General features: G+C 54.2%; 1 protein-coding gene across 5 annotated transcripts; it reads left to right on the top strand.

Moving 5' to 3' along the window:
- The first annotated feature begins 3709 nt into the window (after window positions 1-3709).
- LOC125627984 (uncharacterized) lies at window positions 3710-14914 on the top strand. Of its 5 annotated transcripts, XR_007354124.2 has the most exons (5): window positions 3710-3858; window positions 7678-7756; window positions 8874-9012; window positions 10083-11450; window positions 14220-14914. XR_007354124.2 is itself a non-coding variant. In XM_048832654.2 (4 exons), the coding sequence occupies exon 4, from the start codon at window positions 10147-10149 to the stop codon at window positions 10810-10812; it is 666 nt and encodes a 221-aa protein (XP_048688611.1). In that variant the 5' UTR covers window positions 3710-3858; window positions 7681-7756; window positions 8874-9012; window positions 10083-10146; the 3' UTR covers window positions 10813-13604. The 5 variants fall into 5 exon arrangements, 4 of the variants coding, with proteins under 4 accessions (XP_048688611.1, XP_048688610.1, XP_074978659.1 ...); XM_048832654.2 differs by lacking the exon at window positions 14220-14914 and having other exon boundaries at window positions 7681-7756; window positions 10083-13604; XM_048832653.2 differs by lacking the exon at window positions 14220-14914 and having other exon boundaries at window positions 10083-13604.
- The last annotated feature ends 6695 nt before the right edge of the window (window positions 14915-21609 follow it).

The following is a 21609-nucleotide window of genomic DNA, read 5'->3' as shown; positions in this document are numbered from 1 at the left end:
GTGTATTACGGTCGCACCCAGAAGCCCCAGTCATGGCCCAGGGCCTCATTGTGCTAGGCGCTGTACAAAGACAACTCCTGCCCCCAAAGAGTTTATAATCCACGTGTAAGACAAGAGCTGACTGGAAAAAAATTTTGTCTAAACAGGTTTCAGAGGAACAGCCGTGTTAGTCTGTATTCGCAAAAAGAAAAGGAAAACTGTTTAGACAAAAAGAAAAGGAGTACTTGTGGCACCTTAGAGACTAACCAATTTATTTGAGCATGAGCTGTAGCTCACGAAAGCTCATGCTCAAATAAATTGGTTAGTCTCTAAGGTGCCACAAGTACTCCTTTTTGTCTAAACAGTTTTCCATTGGAAAATGCTGTTTTGACAAAACCCATTTGTATTTATTTATATATTTATTTGGAGAAATGGTGACAAGATTTTATTTCAAAAAATGTTTGGGGGGGGGAACGTTTCGACAACGTGGAACCATTCTGTGTCGACATTTTGCAGGACCAAAAGATTTGATTTTTCTTGCCTCAAAAGCTACTTTTTTGTTCTGAAATTCGCTTTATTTTACGTAAGAGCCTTTAAAAAAATTAAAAAGGGTCAAAATGCAAAAGAAACATTTTGACAGACCTGATTTTTTTTTTTTTTTTTTTTGATTTGGGGGAAATTTAGTTGTGTGCAAACATTGAAAAATGTGGCTAGTTGTTCCAATCAGAATGATCTTTCTTTCTTTCTTTCTTTCTTTCTTTCTTTCTTTCTTTCTTTCTTTCTTCCGGAAAAATTGGAATTTTTTTATGGGATGGCATATCCATTTCTCAAGCAGCTGGAGACAAGAGATGGAGAGAGACAGACAGATGGGAGAGTTCAAGGGAACAACAAGATAATACTGGTCAGTGTGACAGACAGGATCTCAACACATCAGCAGCCAAACTCTCGTCAAGTTTTTTAGAGGCACCAAGGCAAAGGAGAGTTTTCAGGAGGGATTTGAAAGTGGCTAATGAGGCAGCTTTGTGGCCTCCTCCCAAGGGGCAGGAGCCATGGATTCCTCCTAAAAATGGGAGCGGGGGTCCATGAGGCATCCCTGTGGCCCTACCCCTTCCCCTCCAAGGCCCCGCCCCCGAGCCATGCCAGAAGCTGGAGGCGGGGGAACAGGGAGCCTGGGTCCCTCCACCTGCTCCCCGACCCCACCCCCAAACTTCCCACCCAGGGCAGGTGGAGGGTCCATGGCTCCCCATACCCGACTCAGCTCTGGCTTTTGGCCTGGCTGTGGGGCGGGGCCTCAGGGGCCGAAGAGCCAGAGCTAGGCCGTGGTAAGAGCCACCTGGGCAGCTGTGGGGAACTAATGACCCACTATCTGCCCTGGGCAGGGACTCAGGCTGGGGGCTGCTCTCAGGCCCCCCTACCCAGGTAGGTGGAGGTTCTGCAATTCCCCACAGCTTCCTAGGCTCCCCAGGCTGCTCTTATCCGGGCCAAGCTCCAACTTCCAGCCTGGTGTGGGGGCAGAGCCTCCGGGGGAAGAGGTGAGGCAGGGGGCTGGGCATGTGGCAAAAAGTGGGAGGGCCACAGCCCGTTGCACCCCCCCCCCCATTCCAGCACCCCTGCCAAGGGGCAAGATGTGAGAAAGCAGGAGGGTACTTGTTCTAAAGTCTGACACTATAAAGTGTCTATCACTGTGTTTTCCAAACCTTTCATCATTCTCCTGGCTCCTTGCTGACGCCTCTCCAGTTTATCCACACCCTTTCTGAATGGTGGGCCCCAGAACTGGACACAGGATTCCAGCAGTAGTCACCCCGGTGCCAAATCCAGAGGGAAAAGGCCTCCTGACTCCTACTCAAATTTCCCCTGTTTGTGCATCCCAGGATTGCATTAGCCCTTTTGGCCACAGCGTCGCACTGGGAGCTCGGGTTCAGCCGATCATCCACCCCCACATCTTTCTCAGAGTCACTGCTTCCCAGGATAGAGTCCCCCATCCTGTAGGTATGGCCTGCGTTCTTTGTTCCAAGCTGTATGACTTTATTTTGGCATATTGCTGGCTTGTGTCCACCTCCCCAAGCAATCCACATTGCTGGGGATCAGTGACCTGTCCTCTCTGTTGACCTGAAATACTGCATGCAGTACTGGTCGCCCCATCGGAGAAAAGCTCTCTTAGAGTTGGAAGAGGTGCAAAGAAGAGTAATGAAAAAATTTAGAGGGATGGAACAGCTACCACACGAGGAGAGATTAAAAAGATGGAGGCTGATCAGCTTGGAAAAGAGACGACTAAGGGGGGATATGATGGAGGTCTATAAAATCATGACTGGTGTGGAGAAAGGGGATAGGGAAGTGTTATTTACCCCTTCATGTGACACAAGAACTAGGGGGTCAACTGATTAAATTAATAGCAGGTTTTAAACAAACATAAGGAAATATTTCTTCACACAACACACACTCAACCTGTGGAACTCATTGCCACATGATGTTGTGAAGGCCAAAAGTTGGGTTCAAAAAAGAATGAGATAAGTTCATGGAGGATAGGTCCATCACTGGCTAGTAGCCAGGATAGACTCCAGGTGTCCCTAAACCTCCAACTGCTGAAAGCTGGGACTAGATGACAGGGCATGGATCATTTGCATTTGCCCTGGTCTGTTCATTCCCTCTGAAGCATCTGACACTGGCCACTGTCAAAGACAAGATATGGGGCTAAGTGGGCCATTGGTCTGACCCAATATGGCCATTCCTATGTTCTTATCTTGAAACCCTACAAGCGTGCCAATCGTGTAGAGGCATGACAGATTCCACTTCTCACGACCCCCACCACAACCCCCAAATCTTTTTTCCCAGTCACTGCTTCCCAGGAGAGAGCATCTCATTCTCTATATGGCCAACAGTCTTTGTTCCTAGATGGATACATTTACATTTAGCTGCATTAAAGTGTGTCTTGTTTGCTTGCGCTCAGTTTATCCAATTGCTCTGAGTCAGTGACCTGTCCTCTGCATTATTTACCACTTCCCCAATTTTTGTGTCATCTGCAGACGTTATCCATGATGATTTTATGTTTTCACCCAGGTCACTGACAAAAATGTTTCACAGCAGAGGGCCGAGAACCGATACCTGCAGGACCCCACTCAATAGAAATGCAGCCTCTTGATTCCCTGTTTACAGTTACATTTTGAGACCTATCCACCGTTCTTTAATTCATTCGACGTGGGTCCTGTTCATTTTATAGCGTTCTAGATTGTTTAAGCAGAGTGCCAGGCGGGACGAAGCCAAACGCCTTGCAGAAGTCTACGTCTATTACGTCACGGTTATCCCCCAAACCTGTAATCTCATCGGACAAAGAGATCAAGTTCGTCTCCCCCAGAGGCAGATTGTGTCTAGTTTTTGGTTCCAAAGGGCGTTTTGTTTCGAAACGTCCCCTGGTTTTATTTTTAAATGTTTGAAACTGCTCAATAGCAAAACGGTTTGACCCCACAGGACATTTCTCCACCCGAAGTCAAAGGGAAAAATTATTTTTTCTCCTTCCGACTTTTCAAGACACTAAACATTTCAGCTATTTTCAACTTGAAATGACCCCCCCCCTCCCCAATCGCCCCCCACTTTGGGGAATCAGCCAGGGACCGGAAACTCCGTGCTGTGCCCAGCTCTGCTCAGCCCCCAGGGGGCCCCGGGCGCTGCCCTTCGGGTCCTCCAGGGGCGCCCTGCGGAACCCAGGCGTCCGGGGCAGGGGGAGGCTGGGGGGATGTCTACCTGCCTGCCGTCTGGCAGGGGAAGGGTTAACAACCATCGAGCTGGCAGCCGCTGCGGTGCAGAGCGGAGCCGGGGCTGGGGAAGGAGAGACCGAGAGAGGGGCCCGGGCACCTTCCTGCGCCCAGCCCGGCGTGTGCACCGGTGAGAGCGGGTGGGGGCGGCTGGGCTGCAGCTCGGGGGGTCTGGGGGCCACAGCAGCTGGGGGAGGGCAAGAGCTGCAGCTGGGGAGGGGGGAGGAGGGCAGGGAGCTGGGATCTGCAGCTGGGGAGCAGGGGGGCTGGGAGCTGCAGCTGGGGAGGAGGGGGGCAGGGAGCTGGCATCTGCAGCTGGGGGTGAGAGCTGCAGCTGGGGAGGAGGGGGGCAGGAAGCTGGGATCTGCAGCTGCGGGTGAGAGCTGCAGCTGGGGAGGAGGGGGGCTGGGGTGAGAGCTGCAGCTGGGGAGGAGGGGGCAGGGAGCTGGGATCTGCAGCTGGGGAGCAGGGGGGCTGGGGGTGAGAGCTGCAGCTGGGGAGGAGGGGGCAGGGAGCTGGGATCTGCGGCTGGGGGTGAGAGCTGCAGCTGGGGAGGAGGGGGGCAGGGAGCTGGGATCTGCAGCTGGGGGCGAGAGTTGTAGCTGGGGAGGAGGGGGCAGGGAGCTGGGATCTGCAGCTGGGGGCGAGAGCTGTAGCTGGGGAGGAGGGGGCAGGGAGCTGGGATCTGCAGCTGGGGAGCAGGGGGGCTGGGGGTGAGAGCTGCAGCTGGGGAGGAGGGGGGCAGGGAGCTGGGATCTGCAGCTGGGGAGGAGGGGGGCTGGGGGTGAGAGCTGCAGCTGGGGAGGAGGGAGCTGGGAGCTGCAGCTGGGGGTGAGAGCTGCAGCTGGGGAGGAGGGGGGCTGGGGGTGAGAGCTGCAGCTGGGGAGGAGGGGGGCTGGGAGCTGCAGCTGGGGGTGAGAGCTGCAGCTGGGGAGGAGGGGGGCTGGGGGTGAGAGCTGTAGCTGGGGAGGAGGGGGGCTGGGACCTGAAGATGGGGGGAAGAGGGGCTGCAGGGAAGAGGGTGGAACTAGTGCTGGGAAGGGAAGGGGGGCCGGCGGCTGAGGTTGAGAAGGGGCAGGGAGCTGCAGTTGGGGAGGGGCACTGGGGGGCTGGGATCTGGGGGACATGGGGGTTGGGAGCTGGTGGTGGGGAGGTTGGGAGCTGGGGGTGGGAAAAGGGGCTGCAGGGAAGGGGCTGGGGCTGGTGAGGGGAGGGGGCTGGGAATTGGGGTGGAAGGAAGCGGGAAGCTGGGGTTGGCAGCTGGAGGTGGGGGGCTGGGATCTTTGGCGGGGGGAGAAGGCTGAAGGGGGGAGGGGCCTGGGGCCAGCCAGCAGCTCTCAAAGCTCTTTACTGAGGAGCTCAGTATCATTAGCCCCATTCTACAGATGGGGAAACTGATGCACAGAGTGGGGCTGTGACTGGCCCCGGTCACCCAGCAGGCCGGTAGCAAAGAACCCAAAGATCTCCTGAGTTCCAGCCCAATGCTTTATTCCCCCTGCAGCTCCCCCAAACAAGCGAAACACACAAATGGGAACTGAGATTTTTTTAAAAATAAACAAATGAAAGCCAAGCTTCTCCCACAATCTCCAGTAGAGCTAGGGAAGTGGTATTGCCATTATACAAGGCACTGGTGAGCCCTCACCTGGAATTCTCTGTGCAGTTCTGGTCTCCCATGTTTCAGAAAGATGATTTCAAGCTGAAACAGGTTCAGAGAAGGGCTACTACTAGGATGATCGGAGGAATGGAGAACCCACCTTATGAGAGAAGATTTAATGAGCTTAGCTTGTTTAGCCTGACCGAAAGAAGACTGAAGGGAGATATGATTCCTCTCTATAAATAAATCAGAGGGATAAGCACCAGGGAGGGAGAGGAGTTATTTAAATCAAGCACCAATGTGGACACAAGAAAAAATGGATGTAAACTGGCCATAAACAGGTTTAGGCTTGAAATTAGATGAAGCTTTCTAGCCATCGGAGGAGTGAAGTTCTGGGACAATCTTCCAAGAGGAGCAGAGGGGGCAAAAAACTGAAATGGCTTCAAGACTGAACTTGATAAGTTTATAGAGGTGTGGTATGATCGGACTGCCTACGACTGATCTGTGACTGCTAGTAGCAAATATTTCCAACGGCCAATGATGGGACACTAGATGGGGAGAACTCTGACTTAATGCAGAGAATTCTTTCCCAGCTGTCTGACTGGTGGGTCTTGCCCACATGCTCAGGGTCCAACTGATCAGCGTATTTGGGGTCAGGAAGGAATTTTCCCCTGGGTCAGATTTGCAGAGACCATGGGGGGGTTTTCGCCTTCCTCTGCAGCGTGGGGCACGGGTCACCTGCAGGTTTAAACTAGTGTAAATTGTGGCGTCTCTGTAACGTGAAGTCTTTAAATCAGGAGGGGGCTCTTTAAATTATGATTTCGGGACTTCTGTAACTCAGCCAGAGGTGAGGGGTCTATTACAAGAGTGGCTGGGTGAGGTTCTGTGGCCTGCGATGTGCAGGAGGTCAGACTAGATGATCATGATGGTCCCTTCTGGCCTTAAAGTCTATGAGACTCTGGGAGCTGTCAAATTAACATGCTATTTTTTTTTTGATGGGATTAAAAGTTTGGTTGATAAAGGTAATAGTGTTGCCGTAATAGACTTAGACTTGTGCAAAGTGTTTGACTTGCTACTGCATAACATTTTGATTTAAAAACTAGAACAATATAAATTTAATGTGGCCCACATTAAATGGAGTAAAAACTGGCTAACTGATAGGTCTCAAAAATGTAACTCTAAATGGGGAATCATCATTTGGGGGATATGTGTCCAGGGGGTCCCACAGAGATCTGTTCTTGGCCCTACGTTATTTAACATCTTTATCAGTGTCTAGAAGAAAACATAAAATCATCACAGATAAAGCTTGCAGATGACCCAAAAATTGGGGGAGTGGTAAATAATGAAGAGGATGGGTCACTGACAGTGTTCCCTCTAATTTTTCCCACCCATGTATGGAATGAATTTTGTTATGTGCACCAATATGGAGGTGACGTGTGACACTCATTTGGCAGGGGTGGGGCTGAGGGGTTTGGAGTGTGGGAGGGGGCTCAAGACTGGGGCAGAAGGTTGGCGTGCAGGGGGTGAGGGCTCCGGCTGGGGGTGCGGGCTCTGGGGTGGGGCCAGGGATGAAGGACTGGGGATGTAGGAGGGGGCTCTAGGCTGGGGGGCGAGGTCAAGGAGTTTGGATTGTGGAAGGGGGCTCCAGGCTGGGGCAGGGATTTGGGGTGTGAGAAGGGGAGAGAATGATGCCTCCGTCTGGGGGTGCAGGCTCTGGGGTGGGGCCAGGAATGAGGGGTTTGGGGTACAGGCTGTCCCAGGGCTACAGTGGGGAGAGAGAACTGCCCCCAGCTCTCTCTCCCTGCAGCAGTATCTGGGCTGGGTGGGAGAGGCACCTCTCCCCACCACAGCAGGTCCCGGCTGGGGCTGGGTTGGGGCCAGGGGAGGGGTGCATCCCCTAGCCATGGCAGATCCATGGCTAGGTTGGGGCTGGGGGAGGGGGAACTTAGGTCGCTGATATAGAACAATCTGGATTGCTTGGTAAACTGGGCTCAAGCAAACAATATGCATTTTAGTACAGCTACATTTAAAATGTATCTGTCTAGGAAAACAGAATGCAGGCCATACTTACAGGGTAGGGAACTCTACCCTGGGGAGCAGAGCAGGGACTCCGAAAAAGATTTGTCCAACTTTATGATTTTGAAAACGTTCATTTTTGCTCTGACCAGAAACTCTCTTTCTCCCACCCAACTTTTCAAAATTGCCAGCTAACCAAAAACTCCATTATTTGCCCTGTTCTAGTCCCGTCCCATCCCCAAATAGCTCTAGATTGGCTGGATCCCTGAAGCAGAGAGTGTAGAACCATCCTAGGAGCTGTCATGGAACACCTGACCTTACTCTAATGCTTTCCCTCAGTAGGATTTTCTGTTGTGAGCTCCTGCGGATGTGACCACAGTCGGGCCTGGAGGAAAGGACAACACCGAAGAGAAACCAGGTGAGCAGGGAGTTAGACCAGCTGGGAACCCTGCAGGGGGGCACGGGAGTCCCAGCAAAGCCGCCCAGAGCCCCTCTAGCAAGTAACTAGAGTTCGGTGACATTTTTTGAGTGGAACATTTTTTTCAGCAAAAAACGCAGATTCAGTGAGGCCAAAAACGCTTCCCGAATTCATGTCTGATTTACCAGATTGTTGGTCATGGGGGGGAGGGGTGTGGGAATAAACAACAAAAATTCCCCAAAAGTCCAAAGTTTCCTTATGACATTTTCTATATGAATTGCTGGCTGAAATGACTTTTTGGTTAGGATCTGCCTTCTATTTTATTTTTAAAAGACAAATGCATTTTTTTAAAAAATCTTGAAAGCGACTCAAAATGTTTTGGATTGACGGAAAGATTTCACTTGACCCAAAACAATGATTGTTTCGATTTTTAAAAGATTCACCAACATTTAAAAAAACATTTTGGGGTTGACCCAAAAATGATTTGTTTTTCCCCAATTTTTTTGGAACTGCCAGTCAACCGAAGTTTCACACAGCTGATTGTCAAGGTGGGAATGTGGGGGGTGCTGGTTCCTGTGCTGTCACCCATCAAAGCAGAAACTAGGCAAGGAGCAGACCAGAGCAGGACAGGAAGAAGGCTGGGAGGCAAGGCTGGGAGGCAAGGCTGGGGCAGGAGCAGTCACAGTGGCGGGCATAAGCGTTAAGCAGCCAGCAACCTGCTGCTGAGCTTCAAAGCAAGGGCCCACTGGCTCCACATCAGCCAGTCAGGCCAGCCGGCCACCAAGCAGCTCTGCTGGCACTCAGATGTACTCGTGAGACAGCCTGGAGACAGCTGATTCCAGGCTCAGCTGCTGGGCCTTGCTCCTATATTAATAATAATGCCCAGTGCTTTCCATCCATAGAGTTCAAAGCCCTTGACGATGGAGCTCAGTAGTGTAATCCCCATTGTACAAGTGGGGAAACTGAGGCACGGAGCAGGATGGTCGCCCAGGAGGCCAGAGCCGGGAATAGAAGCCAGGTGCCCTGAGTCTCGGTGCTCTATCTGCTAGGCCACGCTTCCTCTCACCAGAAATGGGGCAGCAGGAGCAACTCACGGCTGGATTCTCTGTCCTCACAGGAAGCAGGGAAGAAAGAAGGGGATCCCTGAAGCTGCCTGGGAGGAGCCAAAGGGAACAGTCCTGGTAGCGAAGCCAGGCTGCACACAGTATTCTTGTCAGCAAGTTAAAGAAGTATGGGCTGGATGAATGCACTATAAGGTGGGTAGAAAGTTGGCTAGATTGTCGGGCTCAACGGGTAGTGATCAATGGCTCCATGTCTAGTTGGCAGCCGGTATCAAGTGGAGTGCCCCAGGGGTCGGTCCTGGGGCCGGTTTTGTTCAATATCTTCATAAATGATCTGGAGGATGGTGTGGATTGCACTCTCAGCAAATTTGCGGATGATACTAAACTGGGAGGAGTGGTAGATACGCTGGAGGGCAGGGATAGGATACAGAGGGACCTAGACAAATTGGAGGATTGGGCCAAAAGAAATCTGATGAGGTTCAATAAGGATAAGTGCAGGGTCTTGCACTTAGGACGGAAGAACCCAATGCACAGCTACAGACTAGGGACCGAATGGCTAGGCAGCAGTTCTGCGGAAAAGGACCTGGGGTGACAGTGGACGAGAAGCTGGATATGAGTCAGCAGTGTGCCCTTGTTGCCAAGAAGACCAATGGCATTTTGGGATGTATAAGTAGGGGCATAGCGAGCAGATCGAGAGACGTGACCGTCTCCCTCTATTCGACATTGGTGAGGCCTCATCTGGAGTACTGTGTCCAGTTTTGGGCCCCACACTACAAGAAGGATGTGGAGAAATTGGAAAGAGTCCAGCGAAGGGCAACAAAAATGATTAGGGGTCTGGAACACATGACTTATGAGGAGAGGCTGAGGGAACTGGGATTGTTTAGTCTGCGGAAGAGAAGAATGAGGGGGGATTTGATAGCTGCTTTCAACTACCTGAGAGGTGGTTCCAGAGAGGATGTTCTAGACTATTCTCAGTGGTGGAAGAGGACAGGACAAGGAGTAATGGTCTCAAGTTGCAGTGGGGGAGGTTTAGGTTGGATATTAGGAAAAACTTTTTCACTAGGAGGGTGGTGAAGCACTGGAATGCGTTGCCTAGGGAGGTGGTGGAATCTCCTTCCTTAGAAGTTTTTAAGGTCAGGCTTGACAAAGCCCTGGCTGGGATGATTTAATTGGGGATGGGTCCTGCTTTTGAGCAGGGGGTTGGACTAGATGACCTCCTGAGGTCCCTTCCAACCCTGATATTCTATGATTCTATGATTCTATAGGCTCGTTGGAGGATTGGCCACGCCCATAACCCCAGGCTGCTGGAGCCCCGCACCGGCCACGCCCATGGGTGAGAAGGCCAACACGTGCCCGTACTGTGGCAAGGGCTTCCGGCGCAGCTCCCACCTGACCCGGCATCTGGGCACCCACTCAGGCGGAGAGCAGCGCTCCTATTCCTGCAGCCACCGTGGCAAGGGCCCGGCCCTGGCTCCGCCGCCGGTGGGCGAGCGCCCCTTCACCTGCACCCACTGCGGGAAAGCCTTTGGGCGCAGCGCCCACCTGGCCCGGCACCAGGAGACCCACTCCGGCGAACGCCCCTACAAGTGCACCTACTGCGGGAAAGCCTTCGGGCGCAACGCCCACCTGACCCGGCACCATGGCACCCATACTGGCGAGCGTCCCTACCAGTGCGGCATATGTGGCAGGGCCTTCACCCGCGACGCCCACTTGACCCGGCACCAGCTCGTCCACACCGGCGAGAAGCCATTCCAGTGTGGCGTCTGTGGCAAAGCCTTCACCCGCAGCGCCCACCTGGCCCGGCACCAGGGCACCCACACGGGCGAGAAGCCCTTTGAGTGCGGGGTCTGCGGCAAAGCCTTCACCCGCGACGCCCACTTGGCCCGACACCGGGCCACTCACACCGGCGAGCGCCCCTACAAGTGCGCCGACTGCGGGAAGGGCTTCGGAGCCACCTCCCACCTCCTCCGCCACCAGAGGACCCACCAGGAGTAGCTGCCCTGGCGTGGAGCGTGGGAACCAAGGGGCAGTGGTTCCCACACCCCCCAGTGCCCTCCTCCATCATCGGACGAGAGGACATGGGAATCGGGGGTACCAGTTCCCACACTGCCACCTTGTGGGGTGTCTCTCCCGTATGGGGAACTGAGGGGGTGTCAGCTGTCACGCCCGCTCCTGCTGGGGCACTCCTCACCCATGGGGGGTGTGGAACTCAGGGAGTGCCAGCTCCTATGCCACCTCTTCCCAGAGTGCTCCATCTTCCGGGGAGGGCGTGGGAACCAAGGGGGCACCAATTCCCACACTGCCACCCTCTGGGGTGCTCGTCCCCTGGAGGGAGAGCTGGTGCCCCTGCTGACACACACTGACATGCTCCTACCCCCCTGGGCTAGGGTTGGGAACCGAGAGGGGGGCAGCATTCCCTGTGCCCACATCCAAGCTGCTGCAACGACCGTACAGGAGGATCTGACCCAGAGTTGGGTTCCGGGCATCCTTGGGGCGTGGATGGTAATGTGGGCCCCCTGGGGAGCACACAGTATCACCGGCCCCGCAGCCAGATTGCCCTGCGAACGGACGATGATCCAGCCCTATCTAAAACCTCGTCCGGACAGAGAGATTGACTGAAACTGCAGCCCCAGGTGGGTGCACTCTTCCGAGGGAAAAGGGACTCAATCCCAGGACAATCACTCTGCCCCCAAAGCAACCCCCCTGCCCAGCCCTGGTGGCAGGCTCAGATGCCTTCTGCTCTGCCAGGCCAGTCACAGGCGCTAGCCCCCTCAGCCCTTGCCAGGCTTGGCCTCACCCCTTCCCAGCAGGGCGAGCCAGCCCCAGGGTGCTGGCCCTTAGAGGAGCAGGCCAGCCTGGTCCAGGGAGTGAATCCAGAATAGCTCTGTCAGACGGCACTAGCCAGCGTGGAGAAGTTAGTCTGGAACAGCCAGGCCAGGCTGCTTCCCTCAGTGTAGACATGGTGTGAGAGCGCGCACAGGCAGCGTGCCAAGACAAGAACAGCGTGTGTGTGTGTGAGAGAGAAACCTTTTGTGCCTCTGTGTGTGTGTGTGTGTGTGAGAGAGAGAGAAACCTCCTTGTGTGTGAGTGTGTGTGTGTGAGAAACCTCCTTGTGTGTCCGTGTGTGTGTGAAACCTCATGTGGATGTCCGTCCATTCATGTGTGTGAAATGTCATGTGTGAAACTTCCTCCCACTTATCCATGAGTGCGTGTGCGATAAACCTCCTTATGTGTGTATATCCGTGTGTGTGTGGAACTCTGCCAGAGGATGTTGAGAAGGCCAAGACTATAACAGGGTTAAAAAAAGAGCTAGATACATTCATGGAGGATAGGTCCATCAATGGCTATTAGCCAGGATGGGCAGGGATGGTGTCCTGAGCCTCTGTTTGCCAGAAGCTGGGAATGGATGACGGGATGGATCACTTGATGATTCCCTGTTCTGTTCGTTCCCTCTGGGGCACCTGGCATAGATCACTGTCAGGAGACAGGATACTGGGCTAGATGAACCTTTGGTCCGAACCAGCATGGCCATTCTTATGTGTGTGTGAAACCTCCTGGAGTATGTGTGAGAGACTTCCTGCCATGTGTGCAGGTGTGAAACCTCCATGTGTGTGCATGTGTATGTGAAGCCGCCTCTCCTGTGTGTGTGAAACTTCCTATGTGCATGTGTCTGTATGAAACCTTGTGTGTGTGTGTGTGTGTGAAACCTCCTCCTGTGTGTGTGTGTGTGAAATAGGGTTGCCAATTTTGGCTGGACATATTCCTGGAGGTTTCATCACATGACATAATCTTTAATTAAAGATTGATCTTTAATTTCTGGATACTCCAGGACAGTCCTGAAGGGTTGGCAACCCTAGAGTCAAACGTGTGTGTGTGTGTGAGAGAGAGAGAGAGAGAGCGAAACCTCCTTGTGTGTGTGTGAGAGAGAATCCTCGTGCGCGTGTGTGAAAGAGAACCCTCCTCCTGCATGCATGTGAGAACCCTCCTGTGTGTGCATGTGAGAGAGAACGCTCCTCGTGCATGTGTGTGTATGTGAGAGAGACAGAGATACAAACAAAGACACGCACATGTGAGGGAGGAGGTTTTGTTCCCGAACCTTGGAAGAGGGGTGCACTTGCTGTGGGACCAGCAGGTCTCTGTGGGGTTGTCAGAGGAGCACAGAGGCTGCAGGAGGATATTTCTGGCCTCTACCCCATCTCCGCATGGAGGCTGTGTGCACACTGCACTGTAAACCTGGGTCTGGAGGAGCTGGGCCTGTGCACTCTGTGTGTCCAAGCCCACACCGTCTGCGTTGTAAACCTGAGTTTACAAATGCTGGCCCCGATCCCCCAGCTGGGCTAGCATGTCCACACTGCACTGCGTGGCCCTTCTGCCTTGGGGCTGCAGCTTGAGCTGTATCCACACTGCAAGATGCTGGGGCTAAGACCCGTGTTGCAGCAGGACTCGGGCTGGGACCCCCCCCCCCACCCCAGCTTTGGTCAGGCTGGCCCCAGCCAGCAGGGCCCTGGGCCCTGAGTGCTTGCTGAACCAAGTCAGACCAACATGTGTGTGGACGGCAGGGGGGCCTGGGGCTCAAACCTGAGTCAGAGCCAGGCTTAGTGTGCAGTGTAGACACACCCTGAGGGAGCTGGCCATTTTCCCTCAGTCAAAATGGCTGCTCTCTCCTGTTTTGGGGGGGCGGCCACGAATGAAACCAGCCTGTGCTGTAGAGCGTGCCCCCCTACAACAACCCATTGAGGGGGCCAGGGGCAGGAAACAAGGGCAAGGGGATGTGGGGGGCAGAAAGGTTGAAGGGTCACAGGGATGTGGGGGGGGGGGCAGGGATGTGGGGTATAGAGGGCAGGAGGGGGTTGCAGGGAAATGTGGAGAGCTGAGAGGTCAGAGGTGCAGGTGGGGGCAGCAGGGAGGCTGGGGGCAGCCTGAAGGACAGGAGGGAGATCACAGGGGCAGGAGGGGGCTGGAAGAGGGGTAGGAGGAAAGGTTGAGGCAGGGCGTGAGGGGACATGGGGCAGGAGGGGGACAGGGAGATATGGAGATGTAGGGGCAGGAGGCAGGGCTCAGAGGGAGATGGGGGTGGGTGGCAGAGAGGCTGAGGAACCGCTCAGGGTCAGATGAGGGGCAGGAGAGTGAGGGGAGCCCGGGGGGGCAGGAAGGAACAAGTGGAGGGTTGGAAAGGAAAAAGCAGGGAAACCAGGGGCAGACAGCAGAGAGGTTGGGCGGTGTGGGGAGAGAGGCAGCCCCCAGCCCTAGGGGGTGGGGTGCATTCCAGGCTGAACCCCAGATGCTCTCACACCCGTAGGGAGCTGGCACTTTCCCCAGCCAAGCTCAGAACCACAAGGTGGGTCCCGTCCCCCCTGACCATGCCCCCTAATTATTATTCGTTGACAAATCTGATTTTTCAGACAGGTACCGGAGCTTGGCCCCTCAGGGCTGGCAGCGTCTCCAGCCACAGGTCACCTTCCAGCAGCTCCCAGCCGCCTCTTCCTGGGGGTGCGATTGTGGCCAGTCCCCGATGTGCCACTCAACAAGGGGACAGCTGGCACGCCCACAGGGCCATGCAGTGGGGTAGAATTGGCATCCCAAGTGGCTTGGCCCTGACCTCATGGGACTGTCCCAGGAGCCTTTGGGCCCCATGGAGAGCTGTGCTCACTGTGTCTTGGGGCTGTTGTGGCCTCCTCTCTGATGGATGCTGCACAGGGGATACTTGGGTTCGCTCCCGGTCGCTGTTGCCTCTCTCCTTACAACAAGGCACCTGCTCCACTGGGCACAGAGAGCAAGGAGGGGCCGATCTCTGAGGATGGGCTCCGTCACACTGCCGTGGCGCGGGGACATGCTGGGGCAGGGTGGGGGAGATGTGCAGTGCCAGGTACTTTACCACATTTGTCTTAGGTAGATTGTATTGTTAGTGGCCCCACTCCAGTGCCAGAGGCACAGTGGGCAACTGGCTGAAATGGGAGTGGCCTCCTAGTGCTCCCTCCGTTTCCCACACCCGCCCCCCGTTTTCCTAGCACTGTGTTTTTCAGGGGTTATCCTCTATTTTCTAATTGTGCTAACGATGTCTGTCTCGATCTGAAATAAATGCTCTTTGCCCAACCCACCTCTTAGCCCCATCGTCTTTCCCACGGACCCCAGGCCAGATGCCCTACAAGCATCACTCCACGGAGCTCCTCCAGCACAGCTGATGGCCAAAACCCCTCCATGCTACAGCACCGGAGCTGCTGAGAAATCCAGCAGGCTGGCTGGGGAACGGGGGATTTCCCTAAGGCGGAGGTGAGGTGCCGCAGATGCCAATGGATGGTGGTGTCTCCAGTCCAATTTGGTGGACATGGATTGGGGGGTGGGGTGGGGATGAACTCCCCACTGCTACTAGCCTGGCTGGTTCTGCTCTCTCCTCCCCATTCCACAACTAGCCCATCTTGAAAGCAACTTGAGAGGGTTTGCATGTGGATAGGGGGTGTCAGGACAGCCAGTTGGCTGTCCTAGTTTGGAGCAGGAGCAGCCTGGAAGAGCTACCAAGGTCCAGGGAACATTTCCCCCCTCACGCCCCTGCTAAGTGACCCTGGGTTGATGGTGGAGCCTATCTGAAAAGGGAAGGAGTACTTGTGGCACCTTAGAGACTAACCAATTTATTTGAGCATGAGCTTTCGTGAGCCACAGCTCACTTCATCAGATGTTTACCGTGGAAACTGCAGCAGACTTTATATACACACAGAAATCATGAAACAATACCTCCTCCCACCCCACTGTCCTGCTGGTAATAGCTTATCTAAAGTGATCAACAGGTGGGCCATTTCCAGCACAAATCCAGGTTTTCTCACCCTCCACCCCCCCACACAAATTCACTCTCCTGCTGGTGCTAGCCCATCCAAAGTGACAACTCTTTACATAATCAAGTCGGGCTATTTCCTGCATAGATCAAGGTTTTCTCACATCCCCCCCACCCCCATACACACACAAACTCACTCTCCTGCTGGTAATAGCTCATCTAAACTGACCACTCTCCAGGTTTAAATCCAAGTTAAACCAGAACATCTGGGGGGGGGTAGGAAAAAACAAGAGGAAACAGGCTACCTTGCATAATGACTTAGCCACTCCCAGTCTCTATTTAAGCCTAAATTAATAGTATCCAATTTGCAAATGAATTCCAATTCAGCAGTTTCTCGCTGGAGTCTGGATTTGAAGTTTTTTTGTTTTAAGATAGCGACCTTCATGTCTGTGATTGCGTGACCAGAGAGATTGAAGTGTTCTCCGACTGGTTTATGAATGTTATAATTCTTGACATCTGATTTGTGTCCATTTATTCTTTTACGTAGAGACTGTCCAGTTTGACCAATGTACATGGCAGAGGGGCATTGCTGGCACATGATGGCATATATCACATTGGTGGATGTGCAGGTGAACGAGCCTCTGATAGTGTGGCTGATGTGATTAGGCCCTGTGATGGTGTCCCCTGAATAGATATGTGGGCACAATTGGCAACGGGCTTTGTTGCAAGGATAAGTTCCTGGGTTAGTGGTTCTGTTGTGTGGTATGTGGTTGTTGGTGAGTATTTGCTTCAGGTTGCGGGGCTGTCTGTAGGCAAGGACTGGCCTGTCTCCCAAGACTTGTGAGAGTGTTGGGTCATCCTTTAGGATAGGTTGTAGATCCTTAATAATGCGTTGGAGGGGTTTTAGTTGGGGGCTGAAGGTGACCGCTAGTGGCGTTCTGTTATTTTCTTTGTTAGGCCTGTAAGGAACAGGCAGGGCTGGTATAAAGCCAGGAAGCTGCCAGCAGAAACAGGCTGCAGGGAAAGCAGGCTGCAGTCACCCCATGGGAGTTGGGAGCTTGAGTTGGACACCCATGGCTGGGCCAGAACAGCAAGAAAGAGAGACATAGGAAGGAGCACGGTGAAATAGCAGTGGGGTCTGGGAGTGAACAGACCGGGGTTGCTGGATAGAGGGTCCCTGGGCTGGACCCTGGAGTAATGCATGGGCCCGGGTTCCCCTGCCCTCTAATGGGAAAGGGGCATAGTCTTAGGTTAGAGAGCAGCCTGGAAAGGCAGCTGGATAGTTGGTCTGGAGAGATTTTGCTACCCTGGAAGGGGGAAAACACAGTAGCCCGGAAGGCCAAGCCCCAGTGAGGCCAAGCCCCCAAATCTCAGCACGACACAGGGCCCAGCAAGGCCAGGGGCAAAGTCTGCAGGGCCTGGCTGCCCCCGCATGGGCAGGAGGGACCCCCAGCATGGCCAATCCCCCCACAGCCTCAGCCCTGTGACCCGGATATGGAGCAGTTCACAGGGCTCATGGCTCAGGCTCTCGACAGCCTCAGGCAGCATCGCTGTGTTGGTCACACTTGGGAAGATTCCCCTCTTCCCCCACACAGTGTTGTGCTCAGGCTCTCTGCAGGCCCAGGCAGTGCCGGTGCATTGGCTCACTTTGTGTAGGTTTCCTTCCCAGCCTTAACAAGAGGTAAAGATTGACACCCCGACTCCGACTCAAAGAAAGCTGAGCCGCTGGAGAGCAATGGGGAGCCCTGTCCAACCTGCTCACCCCACTGACCCCGTGGCTTTGGGGAAACCTTGAGATTATGTGTGTCAAGAGGTATTGGGGATCAGCCATCTGGTTTCGCAGGATCTGTGGTGGGGGGCTCTGGCAGAGGCAGGGAAATCACCCTGTCTCCCCCTCCCCCGCCCTGGCAGCTGGGGACAGAATTATAACCCACCCCCCAGCCCATCAGTTCAGTTCTTCACCTTTCCCTGGAAGCTTTTGTGGGCTGGGCTTCACTAAGTTGCCCTCTGTTTGGCACCAGCTACTGGCACCCGGCTAGGGTCTCCCCAGGACCAGATGGAGGGCCCCTCCCCCACCTCACTGCCACAGGACAGGTTCCGCAGCACCCCGCTCTGCCCAGCCTGGCCCTGGCCTATCTTTGCTGCCAGCTGCCATTGCAAGCTCCCGGCTGAGGCTATGGGGCACCGGATATTTCCCCGAAGGCCTTTGCCCAGGGGAGCTCCTGCCCCGGTTCAAAGCCAGGAGTTGGAGGGCGTCTTTTTAGATGGCCCGAGATGAATCCCGGTGCTCAGTTACATGTAAGACGCAGCCCAGCCTGGGGGCAGGGAGCTGGTGGAACTGGATTGACCCCTGTAATTTGATCCATTGCCTGGACCCAGCATAGGGGATGGGCCAGGGTGGGGGTGGGGGAGCTCCTTATGGCCCCAGGCAGCCGGGCATAAGGTAGTACAAGCAGGCGGGCTCTTAGCTCAGGATGGGGGTGGGGGTGCAACAGCATATTAAAGCTCCCCCATCCCTGGGCCAAGCATAGCTTGAAATCGGGCCCCTCATCTCCAGCCGGCCTAGGCCAGGACCCACCTCGTAGATCTGAGTCCCAGAACCCTGCTGGCCCCCAGTGACAAGAAAGGGCCTCTGGGCTTTTCAACCTGGCCTCCAATGGCCGGGTGATCACCCCAACTATATCAAGCCCAGGTCGGGGGGGACGGGGAAGGGTGCAGGAGAGAACGGATGGGTGATCCAGTGGGGCTGAGGTGGTGGCAGTGGAGTTGGAGGGCATGTGCTGGGGAGTGGGTGGGTTTGGGGCTGGGTGGGTTTGGAGAGAGGTGGGCAGCCAAACTGGGACCTGGGCAGGCAGGGGCAGAGCTGGTCACACTCAACGCAAAGTCTGGGGGGCAGCAGAAGTGATCTCAGCCCCATCCTCCCCAGCACTATAGGCAATCCACCCCCCAGCTCGGAGCAGTACGGAGGCCATGACACACAGCTCAGCTCAGTGCTCATGTGGGGCCATAAGCCCCTTCACCCACCCTGGCTTGCCTGGGGGGAGGCCACAGACACTCAGGTGATGGAAGGGGGGGCAAGGACAGAGAAGGACAGGGAGGAGTCGTAGATTGACGGAGCTGGGAGGAAGCAAAACGGGGCCTCCCCCCACATCCATCACCAGGGTGGGGAGGGGGCAGCATCGCTTCAGGGCGAAGCCTGTGGGGCATTTACCTCTGGGCCTTCTGCCAGCGCCTGTTCATGGCCCATCTCCCAAGGGCCTCAGAGCTGAAACAAGAGCTTCTGAGTCCCAGCCCCCTCCCCCCACTTGCTCTAACCACTAGATCCCATTCCCCTCCCAGAGCCAGGGAGAGAACCCAGGAGTCCTGGCTTCCAGCCCCTTCCCTGTTCAAACCACTGAGCGTGTCAGGGCTCTGTGCTTGGGCGAGTCACCTCTCTATCTATCCATCCCCATATACCCCATATAATCTATCTATCTATCTATCTATCTATCTATCTATATATCTGCAGTCTGTTTCAGAATCAAAGCTCACTCCCTCCCCACTGGTCTCCAGTTCACCTGACTCTGGCAGCTCTGGCCTCCAGGTCCTTATCTCTGGGCAAGGGAGGGAATTTCTGGGGTTAGAGAGACGTCCTCAGGAAGGAGACTCCCCGTCCCCCCAGCCTGCAGGAGAAGGGATCCCCCCCAATCCCCTGGGGCCTGTCAGGGCCCTCGGGCTGGGGGCACAGGGGATCCCTATGGGGGGCAGTTACCGCTCATCGCAGACCTTTCTCCCAATTTCCCCACACTGCAAGGCCCCATGTCTCCAAGTGAGGTGAAACTTGGGGGTACGCAAGACAAATCAGACTCCTGACAGGGGTACAGTAGCCTGGAAAGATTGAGAGCCACTGTCCTAGAGCAAGGAGCTCAGAGGCCAGACATCCAGCCGGGCCAGGTCTCAGCAGGGGCTTTCGCAGACAGTGGCAGGAAGCCCAGCCTGACAGGAACGGGACTGATCTCCATGGACTCCGGGGCAGGATTCTACCCAGGTAGCAGCCAGAGACCTGACCCCAAGAGTCGAGAGAACCCTGGTGAAGAGTCTGGACGCAGGCAAGCTGTGGACTCAGACGAGGGACAGATGGAATGAGACTGGCTTGCTCTCCCAGCTGGGATGCTGGGAGGCAGCTTTTGCTTGATATTTTCTGTTGGCCTTTTCCATTAATAAATGAGCCCTTCCACAGCAGGGTGCTCTTTAATACCAGAAAGCCTGCTTGGATCTTTATATATGCCAAGTGGGGGGGAAATCGAGCCAGACTCACCTGCGGCACCATGCCTGCCCACAAGGGGGCGCATGAAAGGCTGAGAGACCCAGAAGACAAGGTTTCCGTGAAAAGAAAAGGAGGACTTGTGGCACCTTAGAGACTAACCAATTTATCTGAGCATGAGCTTTCGTGAGCTACAGTGCCACAAGTCCTCCTTTTCTTTTTGCAAAGACAGACTAACACGGCTGCTACTCTGAAAGGTTTCCGTGGTTCATTTCAGGCTTTCTGTCCAGAGCCAGGGAAGATATTAGCTGTTACAAGCCTCAACTATCTGCAGTCACTGTGGCTAGTTCTCTGAAAACATCTCCTTTCAATGTGCAGCGGCAGTCAGAAACCTAACAGAGTGTAAGGAACCATTAGGAAAGGGGTAGATGGTAAGACAGAAAATGTCATAATGCCACTATATAAATCCATGGTACGACTACATCATGAATACTGCGTGCAGATGTGGTCGCCCCATCTCAAAAAAGATATATTGGAACTGGAAAAGGTACAGAGAAGGGCAACAAAAATTATTAGGGCATGGAAAGGCTTACGTATGAGGAGAGATTTATAAGACTGAGACTGCTCAGCTTGGAAAAGAGATGACTATGAGGGGATATGATCAAGGTCTATAAAATCATGACTGGTGTGAAGAAAGTGAATAAGGAAGTGTTATTTACTCCTTCTCCTAACACAAGAACTAAGAGTCACCTGATGAAATTAATAGGCAGCAGGTTTAAAACAAACACAAGGAAGTATTTCTTCACCCAACACACAGGCAACCTGTGGAACTCCTTGCCTGGGGATGTTGTGAAGGCCAAAAATATAATGGGGTTAAAAAATAAATTAGATAAGTTCATGGAGGATAGGTCCATCAGTGGCTATTAGCCAAGCTGGTCAGGGATGGAACCCCATGCTGACTGCCAGAAGTAGGGTGACCAGATGTCCCATTTTTAAAGGGACAGTCCCATTTTTGGGGACTTTTTTTTATATAGGCGTCTATTACCCTAGGCGCTAGACCTCGGTATTGATACCGAAATGGTTGTTCATGTAATTATTATAATTTATTCTGATGTTAGGCCATTCCAAACATGCCAGAGACTTCATTTTAAGAGATACTTACAATTATTTTTATATCAACAATGCTTGGAAGATATAACTGCCACGGACTCACAGGTTGTGCTCACTTTTGGCCCGTACAGTCCCTGGGGGGAACCCCCTTCAGTGTGACAGCCCTTCTCAGGGGTCCACTCTCTCTCGGGGGTTAAGCCCCTCCACCTCCTGGAACCGCACCTCTCTGAGCCTTAGCACTCCTGTCTCTCTCTGTGGGCCCCTCAGGGAGTCCACTTGCTCTGGACTCCTGGGGCCTCCACTCCCAGAGGGAATAATGCCACCCTGATCTCTAGACCGGAGCGACTCAACCAGTGTAAAACAGAAGGGTTTATTGAGCATCTGAACACAGCATGGGAAACGCTCTGGGCCCTCAGGCCTGGCCTCCCTCAGGACAGCACATCCAAGTCTCCTCTGCATCCAGGTGGGCTCTGCCTGCTCCCTCTCTCCAGTCCCGAGCCCCCCTGCTTCCTAGCTCAGCATCTGATATCACCGGCCCGAAGCCCCACCTCTGTCCATGGTTTTCTATCCAGGTAAACAGGGTCGCCTGGGCCTCCTCTCCTCTCAGCCATCCTTTGTACCCCTCTGGCTGTAACCAGCTGGTTAGGTCACCCAGGTCCTCTCTCCGCAACCC

The sequence above is a fragment of the Caretta caretta genome, chromosome 23 (assembly GCF_965140235.1).
Source record: "Caretta caretta isolate rCarCar2 chromosome 23, rCarCar1.hap1, whole genome shotgun sequence".
Classification (NCBI taxonomy): Eukaryota; Metazoa; Chordata; order Testudines; family Cheloniidae; genus Caretta; species Caretta caretta.
Note: the sequence above shows the minus strand (reverse complement) of the source record. Positions and strands in the feature narration are given on the sequence as shown.